Source organism: Ixodes scapularis, unplaced genomic scaffold (assembly GCF_016920785.2).
Source record: "Ixodes scapularis isolate PalLabHiFi unplaced genomic scaffold, ASM1692078v2 PGA_scaffold4__175_contigs__length_147842914, whole genome shotgun sequence".
Taxonomy (NCBI): Eukaryota; Metazoa; Arthropoda; class Arachnida; order Ixodida; family Ixodidae; genus Ixodes; species Ixodes scapularis.
The window spans coordinates 36,803,103-36,827,416 of NW_024609879.1; the positions used below are offsets into that span (position 1 = coordinate 36,803,103).

Consider the following 24,314-nt stretch of genomic DNA (forward strand, 5'->3'; position numbering starts at 1 on the left):
TAGTTTCTTTTTGAGTGCAAAAACATTTGAATGTGAACTTGGTGACCACGTTAACTGTTTTTAATAGCTATTTTGAACCTAGATAGAATAAATAGTATGGCATGGGTGTTTCAAAAATTTTTACAATTTGATTCGCTCAAAAAAGAACCCGAGCTTTCCTTTAAGGCTCTTAAACTGGAAACAAGAAGCATCGGTCTAGGGGTCGTCCCACCTGTTCACAGGCTCTCCCTCGTGGTTTCCAACGGCTGGGTAGACAGGCACGCTGGGGCCCATGTATTCGGCCAGAGACATGCTGGTGTAGTCGATCATGGCCAGGGTTTTCTCGCGAGAGGTGTTCCATATGTCGTGGGCCACAACGTCGCCCGTCCAAATCACATAGTCGATCTGCGTGTGGATCGGAAGGATCAGGTTGCCAGCTCTCAGTAATATTATACGTTAGTATGATATTCAAAGCACAAGAAAGGGGGGGGGGGGGGGGGCGACGATGTCACCACCCATGATCAGAAAGAATATGCATGCACTTCCACAAAAAAGCTATCTGTTGCGCACGTTTTTAAACTGCGTAAGAGGAGAACCAAATGAAATGAATGATTGACGGAATAGTCGGACACGGTTTTTGGGTAGCATGGTGATTTAAAGCGTTGGACCAGGTTCCCTGCATGTTAAATTGTCTCTCGTGATTTCCACGCGGAGTCGGCGATGAGTAAACTGCTACAGCTAATCGTACTCGGCTCCACAAGACACAGCGGATGTCCTGCGTCCGTCTTCCACTTTGTGTCCCGTCTTTTTGGCGCTGTTTTTCACTATGTCGTAATCGGACACGCGAGTGGCGCTCCGCCGCTGATAAAAGGCCGGCGCCAAAATATACGTAAAATGTTTCTTTTTTTTAACGTGTTGCATGACCGTAAGTGTTTATAAATGATACATGCACTTAAACCGGTGAGTTCTGTCATTCACCGAGACGCATAGCAGACTTGTGCCTATCTCAAATACTCTACTCAAGATACTATATCTCAAATACTTCTGAAGTATCTTGGTATCTTGCAGATACTTCTGATTGAGAGTATTTGATACTCTATTTTAATTACATGTCTGAGTATCTTGTACTCCTTAACTCAAATACATTTTTTTTTTTACATACCGCCATTTTCCGGGGTTTTCGGTATTCCTAGGCTTAAAGGTTTTGAAAATAAAAAAAACTAATTCTCGGCTTATTTATTGACGTCACGAAGGCTTTTGATTTTCTCGATCACAACCTTCTAATTAAAAAACTCGAAATATATGGCTATCGGGGTCAGGTTTCGCTTCTTATTCAATCATACTTGTCTTTCCGTCAGCAGTATGTCGACATCATTGGTCAATTTTCCGATGTAAAGCCAATCAAATCAGGGGTTCCTCAAGGAAGCATTTTGGGTCCTTTTTTATTTAATCTTTATATGAATGATATCGTAAATATAAGCAATTCAACAAAATTTATTATCTACGCAGACGACACGAGCATACTGTTTAATGGAGATAGCCCCGCAGAGCTTGTTGAGAACGCAAACGTCACGCTAGAAAAGTTAAATACATGGAGTAGGTATAATGGGTTAAAAATAAATGTGAAGGCTGTTTTGTTTCGTCCGAAGGGTAAAATTTTTACCATAGACGAGGATATAATGTTTAATTCTTCTAAAATAGAAGTGGTACCAGCATTTAAAACTTTAGGTGTCTTTTTTTCAGAGAACATGTCATGGGATGCTCATGTAAATTATGTTACATCAAAACTGTCTAGCATTGTTGGACTGGCGTATCGTCACAAAGATATTTTGCCTCTTAAAATAAAGTTGCTAATATATAACTCGCTATTTTACTCACAAATTAATTACGGCCATTTAATTTGGGGAACAACCAATCATAAAAATCTACAAAAGCTATTTTTATTACAAAAAAAGATACTACGAAGCATTTGCAATGTTTCACCGGAATTTCCAACGGAAAAATTATTTAGCCAGCTAGATGTAGTTAGAATTTTTAACTTGTATCGATGTCGCCTATGTGCTAAATATAAAGCTGATATGAGTATGAATGTACGGCATCTTGTGAACTTAGCTGACTTAAAAGAAAAAGTGTATGCATATCCAACAAGAATCACAGAACCTTGGGTAGTCCCATTTTTTAGAACTAATTGCGGCCTTCAAACCGCGGCGTTTACTCTTCCAACCACCCTCAACTATTTTTGTGCGCAACATATCGAGCTTGTAAATATATCTGCAGATAACCTTAGGAACATAATAATTCTTAGCCAAACTGATCAGTTGTGAGTGGCATGTTTATATGTTCAATTTTCGTTATATATGTAGTACTGCTATTGTGACTTTTCTGTTTTGAACATCTTGTTGATGTATGATGTGATTTTGCTGTTAACTTCTTTTTTTCTTTCTTCCGCTGCTGATTTCTGTGGGCTCGGGACCAGTCAAGCTGCTTCAGCAGCTTTTTTCCCAAGTCCCCACCAACACTGTACCTCATTGTTGGAAATAAAGCTATTATTATTAAGTGGGTGGGTGTAGAACGAGCAACCGTGAACATTCTTTCGAGCAAAAGTTTCCTGCTGCTAGCACCGATTAGCCACGATGACTTTGATTAAGGTCGTGAAAAATCATCGCTTTTTTGCCGATTGTGGCTCATATTTCAGCCCAAAGTCTGTACAATAAAGGTTTTCTTCTAGCCTTCCCAAAGGCGCCTTTTGCTTCCTAATGTTTCCTCCGAAAATTCCTGAAACAGAAGGGGTGGTTTTACAGAAGTAAAGATTGCCACACCGAGGCGAAACGCAGACCGAAAAACGACCTACGACAAAAATGCAGACTTCAATCTAAAAAAACATAACAAATAAAAGGAGATGAGAAGTGAACACAAAGAAAACAACATTTGTTTAGCTTTTTGTATATTTAACCCCGCTACGGCAAAAAGTCGAGGTTTTCTTTTGTTTATTTTTACTCTGTTGTGAGTCCGTCTCTAATTGCTCTCACGAACGCTGTCTGTAAGCGAACATTGATACGCAGAGAACAGGACAGGAAACAAACTAAAAGCTGTATGATCTCTCAAAATCTTAACAAAGCGTTCCCCAACGTCGAGTGCCTTTCTGATCACAACCTACTTGAAGAAGGTGCGACCACTTCTGTGTCTATTATGTGGGTTTTCTTTGTCATCCATCCACTCCTATTCGTATTGCAAATTTGTTTATAGTGAACTCCTCAAATGGGGAATATGGTTTGTAGTTAAACGAGTCATGAAACAATTTTCCAACTTTTTCCTGTTTAGCTTTCTTCCTCAACTCATAAATCGCGCATTCTACCAAACAGTTCAAGGAGACGGAAAGGGGGGAGTCCCCTCTTGCTCGGACTCTTCTTTGTGTACCGGGACACAACCATCCTCAACCTTGAAGATTAGCCCGTCGCTCAAAATTCAGACAAAAGTGGCTTTCCCCACCCTGTTCACCCCGAAGCTAACAGTGCTGTAGAAGCTACGTGCTCGTTCGGCCAGCCACACTTTTGCCACGTGACTATGCTCTCTTGCGCATACCCACGTGCAGAGAATGAAGTCACGTGATGAAAGAGAGGCGGCTGATTCTTCCGGCAAGTACGTAGCTTCCACCGCAATGTCACTTTAGGGGAGAAGAAAATAAGTGAGGTCCGGGTGGTCGTGTGACGTGCGTTTGGACCCGGAGACGCGCTTTGGGGACCACGGATGTATGACAGTGAAAAGGCAGAGAGCTTACAAAGGGACGGAGGTACGAAATAGTCCGTTGTGTTTTAAAATTTTTGTAGCGAAAGTCAGGCTCTAGACTTTGTACTTCCTCTTCTTTTGGCCCACTGAACGATGTGCTATTAGTAAAATCTCAACCTAAATTGATTTATCCCAGGCAAAACTCGTTTCATGGACCCTTGAAACGATGCGTGTAAGGTGCCCCCAGCAAGTGATATTCAGCGATGTCAAAAGAGCTAAAGCGACCTCTTTATGCCTGTCCCAAAAATGTTTTGTAACATGAACCAGTGGTATTGCCACGCGCGTTGCGGAGCGAGCGCGTGGCCGAATGCTCCGCCGAGTACGGACGTTGGATGTCGGGCTCCCAAGGAGCGGCAGCAACGACCAGGCTCGGCCGCGGTTCTCGTGTTTCTGAAACTGCTGAGGACTACGAGAACATTCTGCCACCCCTGCCCACCGGTTATCTGGCAAAGAACGCAGTTTTTCTGAACCGTGATATGCGCTACTGGCGTTATCGGATTCAAGATTTCAAGGAAGAATTGGAAAGACTGAACATCCTGCAAGAATTGGCGTGACCGGGAGCCCACCAAATGAATCACGTATGCATGCTTCGGCTGCACTGGCTCTCTGAAAAGCAACGGTTGGTAGATGCCAAAGAGCTTCGGATCAAAGGGGGTCGTTGCCTCGTCTTTGATCCCGCCAACACGGTGGTGATTGTCAAGCTGCATTGGGTTCTTTATGACGTGCCAAACTGCCAGGTACGTCGAGAACTCGAACGCTTCGGCAAGGTAACGGACATTAGTCGTGACCATTTCTGTGAGAAGAGATTTCAGAACGTCGAGTGTAATACGCGACTCGTCTAAATGAAGCTAAAAGAAGGCACGAGTCTGGACGACGTTCTGCACGAGTTACGCATAGAAGGAAGAAAGGTACTTGTCATTGCTTCTGGAAGGTTTCCTTTGTGCCTGCGGTGCCGCCTTACTGGACATATCCGCCGTAGCTGTCGGTTTCCGCGTTGCAACGAGTGTCATCGCTACCGACACGACAGCGAAAGCTGCGTAAAGACGTACGCCTTCATCCCGTGAGAACGCAAAAACGAAGACGTGGATGAGGTGGAGACTGAAGATACACCTGCGAGCGACCTGCCAGAGGGGCAGCCCGGAGATGAATCTGGGAAGCCGACCACCACCCGTCCAAGCGACGAGTCAGCGACTTCGCCCCAAAGTGCCAAGAAATTCACGAATGTGGTAAGGGAGGCGGATGAAACATCGCCCCCGCCCCTCACAAATCGACCACAGCGGGTGGAGGAAGTGGCGAAGGCTACCGACGACGAATTCGTACACCACCCACTCCAGGAAAGCAACGAGGACACAGATCAAGTGGACAAGTCGGTCCAGTTAAAAAAGCGGACGCTCGAACAAGTCTCCCCGACGGCGCCAGTGGACGACACTTTTGGCGAAACCCAGTAGGGTCACCGGAAGGGCACGAAAAAAAGCCTAAAAACAACAAAGCCAGGTACTGCCGAGGACGTACGTAGACAGAAAGACTTAAAGCGAGTGTACAGTGAGTAAGTCAACTCAATTTTCGAGCGTTTTTTTCCCCTTTTTTTTTGTTCTTCGTAACTTTTTAGCAAGTGCGTAACACTCAGTTAACGTCGCACAAACGAACAGAAAATAATGGACCTACCGTCCCCAATTCTTATCGGAACACTCAACATTCGAGGCTTGAATTCAAGATAAAAACAGTACCAGTACATAATTTACTAAGTGAGGAAAACATTGACATACTTGCCATTCAGGAAACTAAAATGGAACATGACGCCAACATTGAGCGTGCTTTAAGTTCTTTTTTAAGCCGATACAAAGTATCTGCCAGCCATATTGTGTGTCTCTCTGCCGACTATTTCTCATTTCTTTCCAAAAGAGTAGAACTGAGAGATCTAAATATAGTCACGGACGCAAGATGCAGGTTTATAATATGAGACTTCACCTTGCACAATCAAAAGTGGAGGATGCTGTGTATATACGCACCCAATCGAGTCGACTATAGGTGTTTGTTCTTTTCGGCTTTGGATTCCTACCTGGAGAGCGATCGTGCGGTTCTCCTATTAGGGGACTATAATTGCGTATGCAGAAGTGAGGACAGAACGCCAGGAGAGATACATACAGAAATAGCTTAAAAATTTTGAAGAACATATTGAATAAGTATAGCTTAGAAAACTCTGCGCAACTGATAGATTCGAAACCCGAACTTCGCTTCACCCATTTTTAATCCTATTCACACTCCGGTTTAGATCGAATTTATGAATCAGCTAATATTGCCAGTGAAGTAACGAACCACAACATGAGACCAATATTTTTTATTGATCACTGTCTAGTAAGAGTGACCAAGGGTAGTAAATATATGCAACCAAAAAAAACAAATTTTTCGATTCAGAGCTGTGGAAAATTAACATTAGACTTCTCAAAGATAATATTTTTATTGAGCGAGTGACGAAGACTTGTGGAATATTTACCATGATGAAACGGTTATACCCTGTCCGTTGTAACTTGGCAAAGGGTGAATGATAAGCCCTACATTACGTGCCGAAGTCTTCGTAATGCACGACGTATACGAGCGCAACGCACACAGTTATTGGAGCATGACGCAGCGAAAAGCCTGATACTTCTTCGGAGTAGAGGCGCGCTTCGGTGATATGCAGTCACGTTCCCATTGGCCCGCCAGGACCGTAGCTTCTGCTCTACTGACACGTTACGCGATCACGGCTTCCTGGGATACCCAGTATTTTTTGCTTCAGACACAAGGCTAAGCGGCGCCACCAGAGTAAAACCTCACGTTTGAACAATGCAGCCGCACGCCCAGGGGTACCCAATATTTCTTGCTTCAGTCGCTAGATGCGCCAAACCAAACAGCATTGCAGGTTGCCTATAGCAAGCCGGCAACGGCCAGGCGGCGCCAGCAAGGTGCGAGCGCACGGTTATACCCTGTCTCGCTGTAACTTGGCAAAGGGTGAACGATAAGCCCGGGATTGCGTGCCGAAGGCTTCGAAATGCGCGACGTATACGAGCGCAAAGCACACATATTGGAGCATGACGCAGCGAAAAGCCTGATACTTCTTCGGAGTTGAGGCGCGCTCCGGTGATAAGCAGTCACGTTCCGATTGGCCCGCCAGGGCCGTCGCTTCCGCTGTACTGGCACGTTACGCGAGCACGGCTTCCTGGGATACCCAGTATTTCTTGCTTCAGACTCTAGGCTAAGCGGCGCCACCAGAGTAAAAGCTCACGTTTCAACAATGCAGCCGCCACTCCCAGGGGTACCCAATATTTCTTGCTTTAGTCGCTAGATGGCGCCAAACCAAACAACATTGCAGGTTGCCTATAGAAAGGTCGTCGCAGCTCAAATTTTCGGCTTCAAACAAAGAAAAGATACTGCGCAAATTCTGGATAGGTTTACTGCAAAGTAAAAGCGATAAACCGGGGTCATGCGTTGCAGACATAACGCAGGTCAAGGCCAAGCTGGACGCCTTCCAGCAAGAGCGTTATCGCGGAGCAGTTATACGAGCGCGATATGAAAGATTTCTTTTAGGGCAGGCCTACAAATCGTGCTTTAGGCGAGGAAAAAAAGTTCGCGCTTGGAAAAGAAATCGCGAGGATTTAACATAACGGCTGCTTCAGTAATTAGAAAAATGTCATCCAACATGCGTTCCGTGAACATTATTGTAGCCTCTTCATGGGCGTCAAAAAACCGATCGGCACAGCGACCTTCGAGGGCTTACTTCGTAATGCACCGGAGTTATCTCAAGAGGCGAAGGAAGGGTTGGAACAACCAATCGCGGAAAGCGAGATTGGACGCGCGAGTGAAAGCCTTCCCATGCATAAGACGCCTGGGCGAGACGGTCTCTGTGCTGAGCTTTATAAAACGTTCAAGAGTTCTTTGTGTCCTTTTCTTTTTAAGTTATTAAGCGAAGCTTTCTAACTTAAAGCGTTGCCCTCTTCCTTCCTTCAAGCCCATACAGTTTTGATTCCTAAATCAGATGATGAAGTAAAACGAAGGCAAGTTGCTGCATACCGACCTATCACGCTCTGTAATGTGGATTTGCAAGATATCTGCAAAGGTTCTTAACGAAAGACTACAACGCGTAATTATTGAGCCGGTAGGCCCGCATCACACCTGCGGTATCAGGAAGAGCAATTCAGAGTAACATACATGACACTCGGTCTATTCTCGACAGTTGTAAATCCGAAGGAAACCAAATGGTGTTAATTTAAATTGATTTAGATAAATCCTTTGATCGCGTCTGTCACGAGTTTCTTTGGGAAATTCTGGAACGCGCGAGCATCGGAAAAATTGTTTTAGAGGGGATCAGAAGGGCCTACTCCGGTTGTACGACAAAACTACTTGTGAACAACGTTTTAACCCCTAAAATACAAGTGCTGTTGTTCTTGCGCCAGGGTTGTCCTTTGTCTCTGTTGTTATTCGCTCTATATCTGGAGCCTCTCTGTTTAAGTGTGTTGCGCAGCGAGCTAGTGCACGGGTATGTCATGGGAGGCGTAGAAGTAAACATTTTGGCGTATGCGGACGACGTTGCTGTCTTCTGTTCTAAAAAAAGAACTGTCGCGCATGCCCTGCAATTGTGCAAGTCATTCTGGTCTCTACAGGCTCTGTTATTAACACGAGAAAACGCAGCGGCTTGTGGCATGGCGAGTGGGCCACAGCACTCAGTAGTTACGAAAATATTCAAATGAGTTACTCGCCCAGCAGGTATTTTGGTGCACCTTTCCAGCCTTTAAGGCAGACATTGATGTATTGGACAAATGTTACTTCTGAAATAAAAGAGCGCGCAACAAAACGTTTGATTACTTGTCCACCATTTCGTGAAAGAAGCTGTACCGCCATCTCCTTGATAATATGTTCCCCACACCAATGTATCGCACGCTTTTTGCGGATGAACCAGGGAAAGACGTTCAAGTTCGTGTAAAAAAGATGTGTATTCCGCCCTCAGCAAAAACTTTCTTCTTTCGTTTGCATAGCGATACCCTGCCTGTTAAACTCTGGCTGGGTAAACGAGACCCTGTTGTCCCCGGGGGCGTCAACTGCCCGCTGTGTAAAGTCGCCGGAACTGTTGAATACCGTTTTTGTTTTTTGTTCTTGTTTCGTACTGCTAGGACGCAGTGTTTTTTGGGGGGGATGTGTTGAAACAAACTCTAAAGAAAGAACATTGTATAACACCCCACTCTATCCGTTTTTTACCTCCCGAACAGCACGAGTGTATACCATATGATATGATAATGCTCCTCGGTTTGTTTAGCCTGTGGAAGTCTAGGATGACCGCCAGACATGCGGAACGACACCCTAAAACAGCGCGCATCTACTTTATTGACTTAATTACGCAGATAGGCTCTGTATACGAACGGAACGAGTGCCCGCCGGAGTGAATAACAGAGTTAAATAGCCCTACACAAATGAAAGAATTTGAAGTAAAAATCGCTCATAAACACTGGGAACGACTTAAGGAAAAAAATGTAAATATGTGTAAATAGATTGTACATATGTTTATTGGTTGAATAAAGAAATAAGAAAGAGCGCGTGGCCTCAGGGTTCGATCCCAGGGAGCGACTCCTCTTTTGTTTATTGTTCAACTTGACATTGTCGTACGTTCGAAGACCTTGTCGTGTAATTGAGTTGCGAACGTTTTATTCGCCGAACGTTCTACGCCGAATGTTCCAGAAACCCACGCGGCGTAGCGGTCCGGAGTCAGCCTCGTCCCAGCGCTCGATCCTGCTGTTTCGCCGACATCAACCCCCTGCGACGCTAGCCTTTTTCTATTTCGCTTTGGGGACAAGTTCGCCCATTAAACGTTTAATTTTTTCAGTTATTCACCACCTCAATATTTGTCATTCGTGACAATACCCTAGCTGCTCCTTATAGTTGGACTGCATAAAATAGCCCTACGATGTTTGTTTTTTTCAATTTTGTTTTGTTACCTGTTATTCCACCATTCTGGTAAACCAGATTTGTGGAACTGCATATTTGTCGTCGTCACCGGCGTCGATACGAATTACGTAATGCCGAAGTATCTTCATAAGTAATTGAATTATATTTCTAGATATTTGTACTCTACTGAAGATACTTTAGAGTGAAAGTTATTTGAGTAGTATTTTAAATACTTTATGAAGCATGTATTTAGTAACTTAACTTAAATATTTTTATCGAGTATTGTGTTCAACACTGACATTTAGCAACAAGGAAAATCCACCACTGCCACACATACGTGTTACACTACTCGTTTGGGTGGATGAATGCGAACTGAAATCGATTTTCCTCTTCAAATAGTCGTTTTCACTTTTTGTGGCAAGTCCGTTTACTGCACTTGCGGGGAGTGTTTAAGCAAAAGGCGCAGATAAGGATTCGGTCGCCCCAGACTTTCAGAACTGAGCCTCGCCATGATATGCTTCTTCAACTGAAAGACGAACAGATGCCGCGCACTTAGCACTTGATTCTTGATAAATCGATCTCAAAAACGCTTCAGGTACGAACACGCGGATGCCTAATGGTTTAGGAAGAAGCTATATCAGAACCCCCAGCAAGTAAACGGGTCAGATGAAAAAACTAGGAGCTAATAACGTTTTTCCTAATACAGAGCCAGAGTAACCGAGGAAACAAGACTTTGATTCCCTGTTTTCGGCGCGGCCTACACACTTAACTTTTTTACACCCTTTAAGGGTGCTACAGCACCCTTTAGGGGTGCTGCAGGGGGTTTGCACCCTTCACTTAGCCGTCTAGCACCCTATTTCTTGCAGGGTTAGCACCCCTCACGAAAAGCGCGAGGGTGCTTTTGCGCGAGCACCCTTCCGATTCTTTGTGAGGGGTGCTGAGAGCTGGAAGGGTGTTGGAACGGTGCTCAGTTATTGGGTCAAGGGTGTTCTTTATTTTTAACAGCATAATTTAGAAAAAAAAGGAAGCGATAGATATCCGTATGTCGTCTTCAGTTTATATAACTAGGCTCAGCGTACATTAAATGAATTGATGAACCACAGTATATTTTTTTATTCATTTTATTTTTATTTATGGCTAATCAACCAATATCTGTATACTCCGAAAATCCGATCGGCATCTATTTCAAATTACGACCAGCAAAAATAAAGCTCAATCAATCAATCAATCAACTAGTATTTACTGCAGAGTTAAGGAAGAATCATTGGATTTCACGCTGGCATAGTTCAATAATAACAATAAAAATAAAATCATTTATTGTTTTTTGCAGTGCCCAGGGACATTCAATAGACCGATCCCACAGCTAGTTTGAGTACGCCACCGCTGCCGACATGCATCATGGGAGCTGTAGTCTTTCTGCACACGCGACAACCCTGCTAGAGTTCTGCGCGAGCAGAGCACGAGGCGGCATGAGCTATCTCGTGAATTGGCGTCTGCCTCCTACAAACTACAGCTATGGCGGCGTCACGCATGCGTGGAACGCTTGGTGAGATCGGTCTATTGGCCTTCTTGCTAGCGTAGTTCAATAGAATGCATAAACAGATATGCTTGCGCGCGCGCACACACACATACACGCGCTCACGCGCGTACGCAAGCATGTACACGCGCAAACGCACGCAGACGCAGACGCACGCACAAACAACCACGCGGACGTATCCACACGCGCACACGAGCACGGGAGCATGCACGCACACACGCACGCACGCACGGAAATGAATACGACGAACGAAACGTGCTTGAGTTATAGTTTCGGTTTCGTGTTTAAAAAGAAAACCTAAAACTTAGATAAAACCTAAGATAGGCTAAATTTTTGTTAACTTTCTACAACATTATAGTGACACTATTAATAGTAATATAACACTTATTTGCTTAGTTTTGTTTTCAAAAAAAAAGAAGAGCCTTTTGAAGACTGCGCAAGGCCCATCGCTATTGCACTCAGCTACCGTTGGCAGCCGTTGGAAGTTAGGCAGGCTTCGAGGATCGCTTCCTTTTTACGTTTTAGCCGATATTTTAGATATCTTCCTTACGAATAACGTGTTCAAGCGTAGCAAGGGATGACTGAGAGCTGGGAGACGCTGCGTCTTACCAACGCAAGTTGCGGACAGTCCATCAACACTGCTGCAAACGCCGGTGAGCACTTCTGTTTTTGCGAACTGCGTCGCTGTTTTGAAACTTTGTCGTGTACCATGTGCTTGCTAAGCTATGCTTGATTCTAACGATGCTTCTGGCCGGTGTTATTTCGTTAATTAAAAAGAGCGTACGTTGTTCAAAACCTATGGCTTGCTCCGCAGGGTGAGAAAGATTCGTGTGCGGCGGAGCCGAGAGGCTGTTCTGGGCGCCGTTCTACGACGTTCGTCCGATGACGCATTTTGCGGAGCGTTCAAGTGCAGTCTGACGGCAGTTCAAGCAATCACAGGTCATGCTAGTTCTGCCGTGTGGTCTCAACAGCCGCTCGCCACCGATTCGTTTCGTAAAGCGGGAGCGAGAAAAAACGTTACAAGAGCGAGCAGCATGATTTCTTGCCTATGCCTGTGCCGCAGAGACGCGCTGTCTCTTCGCGTATGCCGAAGCGGCACGCTCCTGAATATTCGATGGTGTTGAAAGACTACCAACGTACCGACTCGCCCAGTTATTCTTTCTGTAAAAAAAATGATAGCCAATAGTAATAAATGAAATAAATACCAACTTCTAATTGGTTATAAATCATGTGTAATTCATGCAGTACAGTCTTACCTGCTCTGTTGCTTTCATGATATCAGGTAATGTGTAAATGTATAGGATAGTTCACAGGAACAATTTATGTCCGACCCATTATATTGTATGTTTTCTCTAAATGCTTGAAGTTATATAAAAAATGCTCATCGTAAATTAAGCCGCACCACTGAATGTACAATAGCTTGTGACTTTTATGTATGTTCCGAGCGAAAGAAAAAGATGCATTCAAAAAGGGCTAATTATTTTGTTTCCTCTCTATTAAAGCTTTTTTTCAGGTACACTCAAAACGTGGGTGTCTACGTCTAAAAGAGTGGAATTGACATTTCCCGCAGGCCTGACTCGGTTTGGCTGGCAGCTTGCAACCTACGGGAACCTGGAGAACTGCACCACAAGGGTGAGAGTGACGCCCACCCTGCACTTCCTCTACGATGGCACCATAAGGAGGAGGGAGCTGCCCCCAAAGTGAATGCAATGGCAGGTGGGTCGTTACAGTGAACCCCCATACAGATGATACCAAACAGAAAATCATTAAAAATGAATTATTATTAGAAACAAAGAATGGGAGTCGCACAGACAAGGAGGAGGAGATGAACACAGTGCTGTGCCATGTCCGTATGCTCTGTTCCCATATTCTTCACAATTTATTTTTAATAATTGTCTACCAACTGGCCCAATCATCAGCACTAGCCAACAAGAGTATGCTGCTATTTTTTACTCTGCGTTAACACTGTGCTTACAGTTAAATCCTACAGTAATGAACAAAAAAAAAATGGGAGCAAGCCAGGCACGTAACCAAAATCTTGATTCGGCTGCACCCATTACAAAATGCTGTATGAGGGGGATGGGGGAGAAGAGGCCCCAGCAAAATGGAAGACTTTGGGGAGGCGGGGGGGGGGGGGGGGGATCGGAGAGGGAGATGGGCTATCGTTATCTTTTGAGTAGGACAGGCGCTGGCAATGCCTCTGTGCCACTGGGAAAGCTGCAGTTCATATCCTTCAAATTAATTGGATCCAAAAATCTATAATATGTATTAGTGGCCGAGAAATTGCCCTGGAGGAATGCAGGCAGAGGATAACAAAATTGAATGCACACACGACGGAACAATAATACAGAAAAACAAGACGGAAAGAATAATCCACTACCGATGGAGTTGCCATGCAGTTGCTTTCATTTTGTGCGTTGTGACGTCGTTGGGCTCCCTGAAGCAATTAGCTAGACATGTCAGTTTGTACTGGGCAAAAGACGATGAAGGAGCATTTTTTTGTCGCTATTTATGACCTTCCATTTCAGCTTCTTCAGATAAAAAGAATCCTTAGAATCCCTGTATTGGTGGTTTGGGCAACCTAGGCAATAAGGAAAGAATTATGTTACTAGTGCATTATGTTTTAATTGAACAAGGCAGAACCAGCTTGTGCTGCAGTGGCGTCACATAATGCCGAATGCACGTGACTTGCGACGCATTGGCGATGCCTCATGAAGCAACTACGATGGGTCAGACCCGCTATGTCTTTTTTAAAGCAAAATGAATATTATAATCAGGGAGCTGCTCCAGTTATTTATTAAGGTACTTTTTATTTAATATTGCAGATAAACAAGGAACATCTGAAAGCAACGAAAACATCAAATCATCAACACACCCGCCATGAAGCGGTGGAACAGGGGGTGCACCACAGTAGCTCTCAGCAGTAAAGGTGACTTGAGCAGTTGTCACAGCTGTGCAGTGGCTGCGATTACGCCTGTGTGATCGCAGGAAACTTTGCTTAGAACCAAGCTCCTTAATTTTGTGCAACAGGTGGTTATGGGACTAATGCAACAAATGCTCGCCAATCTGTGCCTTCGACTCGCTGGGCGCTGTAAGTAGGCATGCTCGGAACATTAGCATGGTCTTGGTCGTCTTCTGCTGCCCCTGATATCGGCTAGAGCCAAGAGTCTTCGCTAGTGCGCTTTAGACGCTTACAAGAAGTATGCTTGTACAGCACTGCATCCAGCTCCACACTCCTTTTAGTGCCCGAAGCTCCAACTTCGATGGACCTTGCAAATCATGTAGGCAAGCGCCGTGGAAGGCGAGCCCTCCACGGCGCCAAGGGCATAAAAACTGTAGAGAATTTCTACTAACCTTATACTGGAACGGTACTACTATTTTTCAGACATCTTGGCAGTAGCGGCTACGATGATCGTGGTTTACAATGTCAAGGAAACCATGGCACTGTCACATCTGTTTGTTGGAGAGGAGGTAAGCTCTCAACTATCCTTTCTAGCATAGGTTGCAAAATGTAACCTAGCGCTTTTATGAACTCCCTTGCGCACAATCTTTCTAAGCAAATGTTTAGGCAACATTGGGGCACATATGGGTGATTCCACGTCAGTTCATGCAATGATGGTCCGGGTCATAATTTTGATATTTTTGTTAAAAATATATATGAAAGCCATGTTCTTGGGAGGAACATTAAGCTATATATGAATGCCGTAACAAATTTTTTCGCTGAGATATAAAATAGAGAAGCTCGTGGCGTGGAAATCGAGAAGATTTCACTATGCTACTTTGCGCAGTCGTCATTTTCTCATCAAAGCTTTCACGTCACCATAACTTTTTTAATGCATTTTACAAAAGATATACAACACATACACAAAAATTAAAAATATCAATAAATTATTTCTATGCAAACAAAACTATCAAACATGGCATAAAAACGCGTTTCAGAGACATATTCACAATTTTCTTTGCAAATAAACCATTTGTCATAATACTTCACAAAACATATCAAAATGCGCGCCTATAAATAGTCTTTACGAATGTATAGAGATAATATGTCTACCCTTAATTGTCTTCTTGTTATTAATGCGGAAATGCAGCTGATTTCTCGAAATGTGGCAAGATTGGGCGTCAATATTTCAAAAACTCCATCTTTTATTTTTTTTAAACTTTCCTTGGCACTTTGCAGTGACTTGAACTAACTTGTGATGGCAAAACATTGAGTAACATATGACCTCCAAACGGGAAAAGCTACGACACAGCTTCACTCGGAGCGAGCCGACGACTTTGTCATAGCGGCTTTGCCGCACAGCGCCAAATATTTTGAGCGTTAGTTATGGCATGCATTTTATATTTTTCAAATTCTTTTTTTCAGAAGGGGTTAGTATAACTGACACGAAAATGTACTTTAGGCTGGAATACCATTACTTAGTTTACAATTCACAAAAACAAAATGGCCCCACTCTGCAAATTCGCTAACTATGCATACCTAAGCTTAAAACTCTCAGTTGCGCAAGTGGCCATGTATACATCCGGCCTCTCGGCATATGATGACTTCCACAGATGAGATGCCTGGATTCCTCTCACAGGTTTTACGGTGGCCCACTCTACTTGCTTCACCACACGAAACTCTCGAACCCGTTCCGCAGACAGGTGGAACATTCAGACATTTGTTACTTTTTCACGCAGCACTTCCACAAAGTCTTTAGCGGTGACAATCGTTGAGTTGAGCGAAGATCTCAAGTTGGTGAGCGTTCCCAGGCAGCACCGAGTTCTGGGCCAAAACTTGGCTTGCGTCTGGCAGTTTAGGGCATTAAAAAGCCCGAAGAAGCCAAAGTAGTGCCAAACCTGACCTCCCTTGGCAACAGTCTGGGTATCTTGGCCCTAATTCGCCAAACAAGTGCCAAACTTAGGCTTCGCTGCCGAGTAGTTCGGTTATTATCTGGCATCTTCGGGCCTAAATCGCCTAACAAATGCCAGATTTAGGCTTACTGCCCGTTAGTTCGGCAGATCTTTGGCATTTTTGGGCCAAAATCGCCAAACTAATGCCAAAGTTAGGCTTTACTTTTTGATAGTTCGGCTATCACCTGGCACATTCGGGCCAAAATCGCCACAGATGTGCCAGAGTTAGGCTTACTACCTTGTAGTTCGGCAGAGCTTTGGCATTTTTGGGCCAAAATCGCCAAACTAATGCCAAAGTTAGGCTTCACTTTTTGACAGTTCGGCTGTAACCAGGCACATTCGGGCCAAAATTGCCACAGATGTGCCAGAGTTAGGCTTACTACCTTGTAGTTCGGCAGAGCTTTGGCATTTTCGGGCCAAAATCGCCAAACTAATGCCAAAGTTAGGCTTCACTTTTTGACAGTTCGGCTGTCACCTAGCACATTCGGGCCAAAATCGCCACAAATGTGCCAGAGTTAGGCTTACTACCTCGTAGTTCGGTTGAGATCTGGCATCTTTGGGCCCAAGTCGCCAAGCGAGTGCCCAAGTTAGGCTTCGCTTCCCGATAGTTTGGCTGTGATCTGGCAGCGACGGGCCAAAGGTGCCAAACAAGTGCCAGAACTAGGCTTACTGCCTTGGAGTTCGGCTGATGAGGTATTTGATGTACGCTGGTGGTCTTCATCTTAATTAAATAGAAATCAAGTTTTATTCGGCTGGCAACTTTATCTTATTTTGGTTGTCTTTTGATTTCTGCAGTCCAAAGGTTGGCTGAATGTTTTGACGCGGCTGGAGCAGGCTTTGCAAACGCAAATTGTGCCAGATGTTTTACTCGCGCGTAGGTACACAAGCCAATATCGGGACGCGCCGTGAGACTGGTTCGACATTATGGCGCGTTCACACCGGCGACGCGATCTAGTCGCGCCATAACTTTCATCGCAAAAGCGACCATCGCGGGCAAAAAGTGACGGGTTTTGAGCAGTCGCTTGCTGACCCGACGTTTTGCGATGCACTCTAGTCGCGGAGAGGCCGAGCCAACCAACGGCGTTCGGAGCGAGAGTTTTTGAGACGCGACTCACCAACGAAGGCATTGGACTCGATCATCGCGCACGCCAAATTGACCAACTAATTACTTTTTTTTTTTTTTGCGATGCGATTGAGTTGGATCGCGCGACTGCTATCTCCGGTGTGAATCCGCCTTTACAGAAAGTGCTGCCATTGAGCTAACACTGCGCAAGACGGATGTGCGCACGTCTCAACAAGATATATCATTATTAAGGGGTGTCCGAACAGGACACTACAAAACGCACGACTCCTACAAATCGTGAAAATTGAAGCGGACGCGCCCGCTTCAAGCCCGCTTCAATTTTCACGATTTCTCGGTGTCGTGTCCTGTTTGGACACCCCTTTAGGTGGCGCATTGCAAAAGCGAGCGTGGCTCTGTGCGTGTCTTGCATCGTGATTGAGCACTGTCAAATCCTAGCGATAACAAAGTGCGGAAACTACCGTGGCTCTATGGCGCGGTTCCCGCATCACACTTGGGGGATGAAAATGAAATCCCTGAAATTGTACTATTTTAGCGTGTTGATATTTTTTAAACATTAAAAAGTGGAGACACAAAAGGGACGATAAAGACAGGACAGTCTTTGAACTTTAAAGGCCGCTGTACAAACGGGACGTTCTGCAGAGAAGAACCTTCTCTCCCGAAGCCGGGGGACGGGGCGGGAAAGGTCAAGCGTTGGATGAAAAGAGGTTTAGAGAATGGGATTAGCCTCGGGGCGAGCCATCCTCTCGAGAGGGAGTGGGGACAGAACAAAGCTGCCGTGGGGTTCCGGCTAAAAGGTGGAAGAAAGTTAAGCTTGTCAAACGCCGACCTCGGATCCGAGGACGGGCACGCCAGAGAATTTGAAAATAGCTGCTTGATTAGCCGGACGACCCAGTGCGGTCTACTGGTTCTAGAAGGTGACTCGGAAGAAGAAAACTCGTTTTGGTCGAAAACTTTAAAAGCATTCTGGACGTGAACTCTTGCCACAAATAAAAATAACACATGCATGAAAAACTGCGAAGGCACCTAAGCTTTCGCCTATGATGTGGGAATGCGTGAGCCTTACAGGCAGAGTTATGTTGGCGCAACTTGCAATAAAGAAAGAAAAAAAAAAGTTATGTTGGCGCAACGGGTAGCGCGCTAGTTTCAGGATCAAGAGGGCCTAGCTTCGAAACCGGGCAGGGAAAGTTTTTTTTTTTCTCGTGTTATTTTTTTTTTTTTGTTTTTTCTTTTTTGTTTGGTCACGTGACAAGAAAAATCACATGAACAGAATTTTTTTTTGGCCAGGTCACCAGAGATTTTCTTTCTAATTTATCCTTTTCTTCAGTCTTTCTTTCTTTCTTTCTTTCTTTTTTTTTTCCTTTTTTTTCGGTTTACGCTTCCTATCGCAAAACTCTTTGCACCTATTTCGCGTTACATTGGCGTTAGCCAAATCGTTTTATTTATGGCAGGGAATTCTGCCGTACGTATCTTATGTTACTATTACCAACCCTGGATTTCGTCCGGCAACCAGTTTGGGAATGACGACGCCAAATTTGTGTTATAATTTCTTTGAGGTCTAAGGCCTCGTTATCCGTCGGTCTCTAATGGCCCGTTCACACTCTTGCAACCGAGTGCGACCGAGAGAGACCAAACCGGTTTTTAAGCCTCTTGCGATCTCTTAGGACCAGCTCCGCTCAGTGCATCCGGTCCCAAGAAGTCTTTCTCGGTCGTACTCGGTTGCAAGAGTGTGAACGCGCCTTTAGATTGGCTCTTCAAGTATCTTTTGGGAAATAGTTGACGACAGGCATTTTTAAGGAGCACGTGTGTCGACCAGAGTGAACATTGCTGAAGCGCCTCTAGTGTGATTTTCGCCGTAAATAACTGGAGGCCCCGGGCAAACCAACCCAATAAATAAAAGTATCTACCTTTTTGGTTTCATAGAAAGCTATGAAAGTCGGAATGGACGAATCCCAGCCGAGTCAAACTACCGGCTTGCAAACGCAATCGTGTTGATAATAGCGCAAAGGAGTTTGTATGACTCTCTCTGGCGGTGCGCAGAGTGTAAAGGCACGGAGGTAATATATGCTTTTGCCCAGTCACCTCGCGAACGGTTGGGTATTGGCTGCAGAGATCTATTTTGCGTTGTTTTATTACGTGATTATATCTTGATTTCTTTGTTCCTAGTTTCACAGACGGAACGAAATCGCTTTTCTCGTGTGGTGTCACGGCGGGAAGACAGAAATCAATCAGAGTACCGAAATTCGACGCTTGTGCTCGTTCTATAGCGCTTCTAAAAACCGTGCGATCACGGCTGTGTATCGTCAACATTGCATAAACTGCCGTTACTTGTGCTCGTATTGCATCGTGAGGGAACGACTATGACTGGGTAAACAGAAAAAGGGAGAATGGGTGCGTGTGATTTGTTGAAGTTCGAATCAACAAATCGAGCTTCAACGAATGCGATAGTATTGCATTCACTCAACCAGCTATATGAGTTTTCAGATCCTTCCAAGTATGCGATTCGTGTTCTGCCAGTGGTACCTCAGTTAGACTAAAAAACAAAATCCGCGTTAAAAAAAAAAATTACGGTGACTCGAGTTGCTCCCGCGCCGAATCATGTTTCACGTAAGCGTAATTTTGGGTTCGATGCGCGACGAGGGGTCTTCAATCATAAAAATATTTTGATTACGATTATTTGCGGCGCTAAAAATTTGAAAGCCAAGCAGTGAAGACGATGGTGTTCTTATAAATATTATATACATTTTATTTTACACTGTTTGAATACGCTGCCGTCGTTATGTCCTTGAATTATTGGCTAGCTTGTGGCGGACAGGGAAGTCTTGCAGGACCATTATGATAGGAGCTACACTAAACCTGCCGCGCTTCGAAAAATGTTAGTCCAATGCATACCAGCTTGTTCAAGGCGGGCGAAGCGTTACGCATCCGGCAAAGCGCATTAAATCGCTGCCCGCGACGTTTTTTATTTTTTTTTATTTATTTATTTATTTTTTTTTTTTTTGTGCAGCGAGATAATCTTTAGTCAAGCAGCACGCCCCCTCTACGGCGGGTTATGCCGGATTAACGGAGGCGTCTCCTAATCCATTCTCCGCGTTGGCCCCTCGGGGAAGGGGGTTGAAGGGAGGAAAGGAGGGCAGGAGAGGAGGAAACGCAAAAAAAAAAGTGGAAAGAGCGAACTTTATTTTCGGCTTCAACCTCGAAACCCGCCCGCTCCGTGGGAGTACCGGAAAGAGAAATCTTGGCGGAAGGAGAGGAAGCGAAGGAAGTGTACGCGATCCCCCTGTCCTGCGGGACCAGGTACATCGGGCAAACGGGGCGATGCCTCAACGACCGACTCCGAGAACATCAAATGGACGCCGAAAGAGCTGCTTCGGAGTCCAAGCACCCGATCGTCATTCACGGGAGAAAATGTCCCGGTTGCGCTCCCAATTTATGTAATAACAAAAACGGCTTGACATAACAAAAATAACAATTTAATTAAACGTTTCGCCTCCCATGCGGGAGGCATCTTCAGTAGAGCGCAGAGCGAGTGAGAGTCGCACAAAAAAGTTCGGCTATTTAGGCATAAAGTTTGTGTACACGTCCGGCAGGGGGCCACGGTTCTTGTTTACCAGCGATGAATCACTTCCGCGTTTGTCGTTCTGGATGAACCAAGATTCCAGCAGCTTCCTCGGTCCCCACCTTTTATCCCCCTCCAAGGTCGATGCCTTGTCAATGTCAAATTGGTGTCCTGACGTCCATGCGGGTCGACGAGTTCGGACTTGAAGCCGAACGCAGACAGGCTAGGCAAGACGACAAGGTCACCGGCAGAAGCGGCCTTTCCTTTTATGCGTTGTTGATGCCCCTTCGACCTCGCCTTTTGCAAATCCTCCCCACCTGGTTTTGCGTCTTCGTGTGGCTGTCAGCGAGCTCGACAGCCGCTTTAAGCAAATCAAAAGGATGAAGCGAAACGCGTGACTCAGCGTGACCTCTCTACATAGGACGCGTAGGACAAAAACGTTTGGACGAAAATTTGTCACGTGACGTTGTCTGTTACGCTGATGGGATCACTGGGGCTGTCGTTTTCGCCGTTTGCCTAGTTATAGAAATAAGCAGGCCACGTAGGTCCGGTTTTCGAACTGGGCTCTTCAGTGTTCTGTTGCTTTCGTGCGTTGCAGACGCGGCCGTGTTTTTTCGTCGTAAACGGTCGGAATACGTCCATGCCAATTTTTCGGTAACAGTCATTTTTTGCACCGGAGTTCGTGGAATACTTGTGATGTGTTTGTTGGACACGCTTCGACAAAAACTGCTCTTCGCCGACGACGAGACGTCAGTTGAATGTGCGCAACCTTCTTCCTCGAATGTGTTTGTGGGGTGCCTGAGTTGGATTATGCATCTATCAAGGATTACATGATATCGCTCTTTTATTAGTAAGTGCACTGCAAGCATGATTCTGATAGTCGTCCTGCTTTCCTTTCATTCTCCGCGGTTTTACGTGTGATGAGTTTTGCTTGGCATGAGGACAGTGTTAATTGTATTTTATAATTTGCTTTTCGTTTTACAGAGAAGTGTGACCTTTGTAAATATGTTGAGAATACAGTGTGTGTAATGATAGTTGTTTAATAAACTTCTGGGAGCGATCGAAAGAATTTGTTTGTCCGTATAAGTGATTGGATATGCAACAAATGACATGCAACGTACACATACTTGCACGACGTTCGGCCAATACGAAGCAGACGCATCGTAGAGTTTTCGCACAATATTACGTGAACGCTAGGCCGGGGCGAAACAGCTGTACGGCAATACCTTCCGGGTATCAAACGGTGGTGCAAAACTGGACAGTTGAGCGATATTGGAACCGACTTTCGGCCGGCACTGGCACGATACTGCAAAGTATTGCCGTGCTGCTTGGGAACGGAGGTGATGACATCTTACTATCGTGCTTCCAACGCTTATTTATTTTATTTCTCTTCTGGGACGCGTAAAAGAGCACTTCTGTGACACACCAGAGATATTCGAAACTTGGGCTGGCCTCTCGGCTTTCTTTGCCACTTTTGGCACTTACTTGGCACTTCAGTGGGTAGCCAGGAAAGAGCCAAACTTCGGCATGCCCCGAATCGACAAATTAAGATTTACTGCGGCAGTTATGGCTCAAGTCTGGCACTTACTTTGGCACAACTGTGGCGGACCAGAGAAAAGCCAAACTCGGCGAGGCTGAAATACCGAAATTAGGCGTTGCTTTGGTAGTTATGGCTCAAGTATGGCACACTTCGGCACTCCTGTGGCGTATCAGAGAAACGCCAAATTTTGGCGTGTCCGAAATACCCAAATTAGGCGTTGCTCTGGCAGTTATGGCTGAATTATTGCATCAACTTTGGCGCTCCTCTGGCGGACCAGAGAAACGCCAAACCTTAGCACGTCCCAAATACCGAAATGAGGCGTTGCTCTGGCAGCTATGGCTGAAGTATGGCACCAACTTTGGCGCTCCTCTGGCGGACCAGAGAAACGCCAAACCTTGTCACGTCCCAAATACCGAAATTAGGTGTTGCTCTGGCAGTTATGGCTGAAGTATGGCACCAACTTTGGCGCTCCTCTGGCGGACCAGAGAAACGCCAAACCTTGGCATGCCCCGAATTCCCAGTTTGGGTTTTACTATGGCAGTTATGGCTCAAATCTGGCACCAACTTTAGCGCTCCTCTGGCGGACCAGAGCAACGCCACACTTTGGCATGTCCAAAATACCCAAATTGGGCATCGCTCTGGCAGTTATAGCTCTAGTATTGCACTACTTCGGCAATCCTGTGGCGGACCCGAGAAAAGCCAAACTTTGGCACGTCCCAAATACCGAAATTAGGCGTTGCTCTGGCAGTTATGGCTGAAGTATGGCACCAACTCTGGCGCTCCTCTGGCGGACCAGAGAAACGCCAAACCTTGGCACGTCCCAAATACCGAAATTAGGCGTTGCTCTGGCAGTTATGGCTGAAGTATGGCACCAACTTTGGCGCTCCTCTGGCAGACCAGAGAAATGCCAAACCTTGGCACGCCCCGAATTCCCAGATTAGGATTTACTATGGCAGTTATGGCTCAAGTATGGCTCCAACTTTGGCACTCCTCTGGCGTACCGGAGAAGAGCCAAACTTTGGCATGCCATAGGATCGCCCAACTAAGGCTATAGTTAGGCACCGTACTTTGGCACTGATGAATGCCATGGTGCAAAAACCTAACTGCGCCAAAGTTGGGCCCTTATGTTTGCCAGACCTTTGCCCAAGTTGGGCATTCCTCTGGCGTGCTACCTGGGTTGCGTGGTGTTTAGGAACACCACCTACTCCATCACAAGCGCTTTTTCCATGTCCAGTGGCTGAAAGGATCCATCTTGCCAAAGAGTACGGCTTCCGAGATAATTCGTGCAATTGGAAGCGATTCTTGAAATGCGCCGCCGCTCCGTCTGATACAAAAATTATTTCAGAAAAGAGCGGGTAATGTTCATCAACATACTCTTCTATGGCTTTTGTGGCTAGAAGAGCGTGAGCTGTGTCATGTATCGTGTCATCGCTGACAACGGCAAAGCTTTCCGTGCCTTGCGTGGACGTAACCACACATGTGAGGAGAGACACTTGAGTTTTTTTCCAATGAAAACTCTGCACTTCGGTTGGGAAGATTACTGTCCAATTTTCCGCAAAATCGAAGTGGAACATCACTGCCTTGGGTAGTAAGGCGGTTCTTGTGTCACGTATCAGGCTTCGTTGAAGGTCACGGATGTAAGAATGCCTCATATACTTTTCGCTCCATGACTCCAGTTCCTTTAGGAAAGCGGAAGTGTCCATAACCTTTTTGACGAGTTCGCCGGCGTCCCATAACGCGTAACAAATTTCTTCGTCTTCGTCGAGATGGAGCGACTGCAGCGAGATGCTCTGCATTTTTGGGCACTTTTCGAAACGGCGCAGGAAGCAATCGTTTTGTGGAGGGCTGCAGAGGTAGATGCGCTTGAAGTCGTCTTCAGTAAACGTCTCCTGTGAGGCATTTGTTATTGCCGTTAAAAGCAACTGAAAATTGACGCAACATATGCAAGCGCACACCTCATGCTCGGGACTCTTTTTTACCCATTTTGGTCGTAGGGAATAGAACTTAGAGATGCCTAGTTCTCGAT

At 45.4% G+C, this 24,314-nt stretch overlaps 1 protein-coding gene across 1 annotated transcript in view; it reads right to left on the bottom strand.

Annotated features, from left to right (window-relative positions):
• Nucleotides 1–24,314, bottom strand: part of LOC115313573 (sphingomyelin phosphodiesterase-like) — a 134,533-nt gene that overhangs the window by 66,480 nt on the left and 43,739 nt on the right. Inside the window, exon 5 of the mRNA XM_042293319.1 lies at nucleotides 212–384. Coding sequence (XP_042149253.1) covers nucleotides 212–384 — 173 coding nt within the window. The remainder of the gene's footprint in view (nucleotides 1–211; nucleotides 385–24,314) is intronic.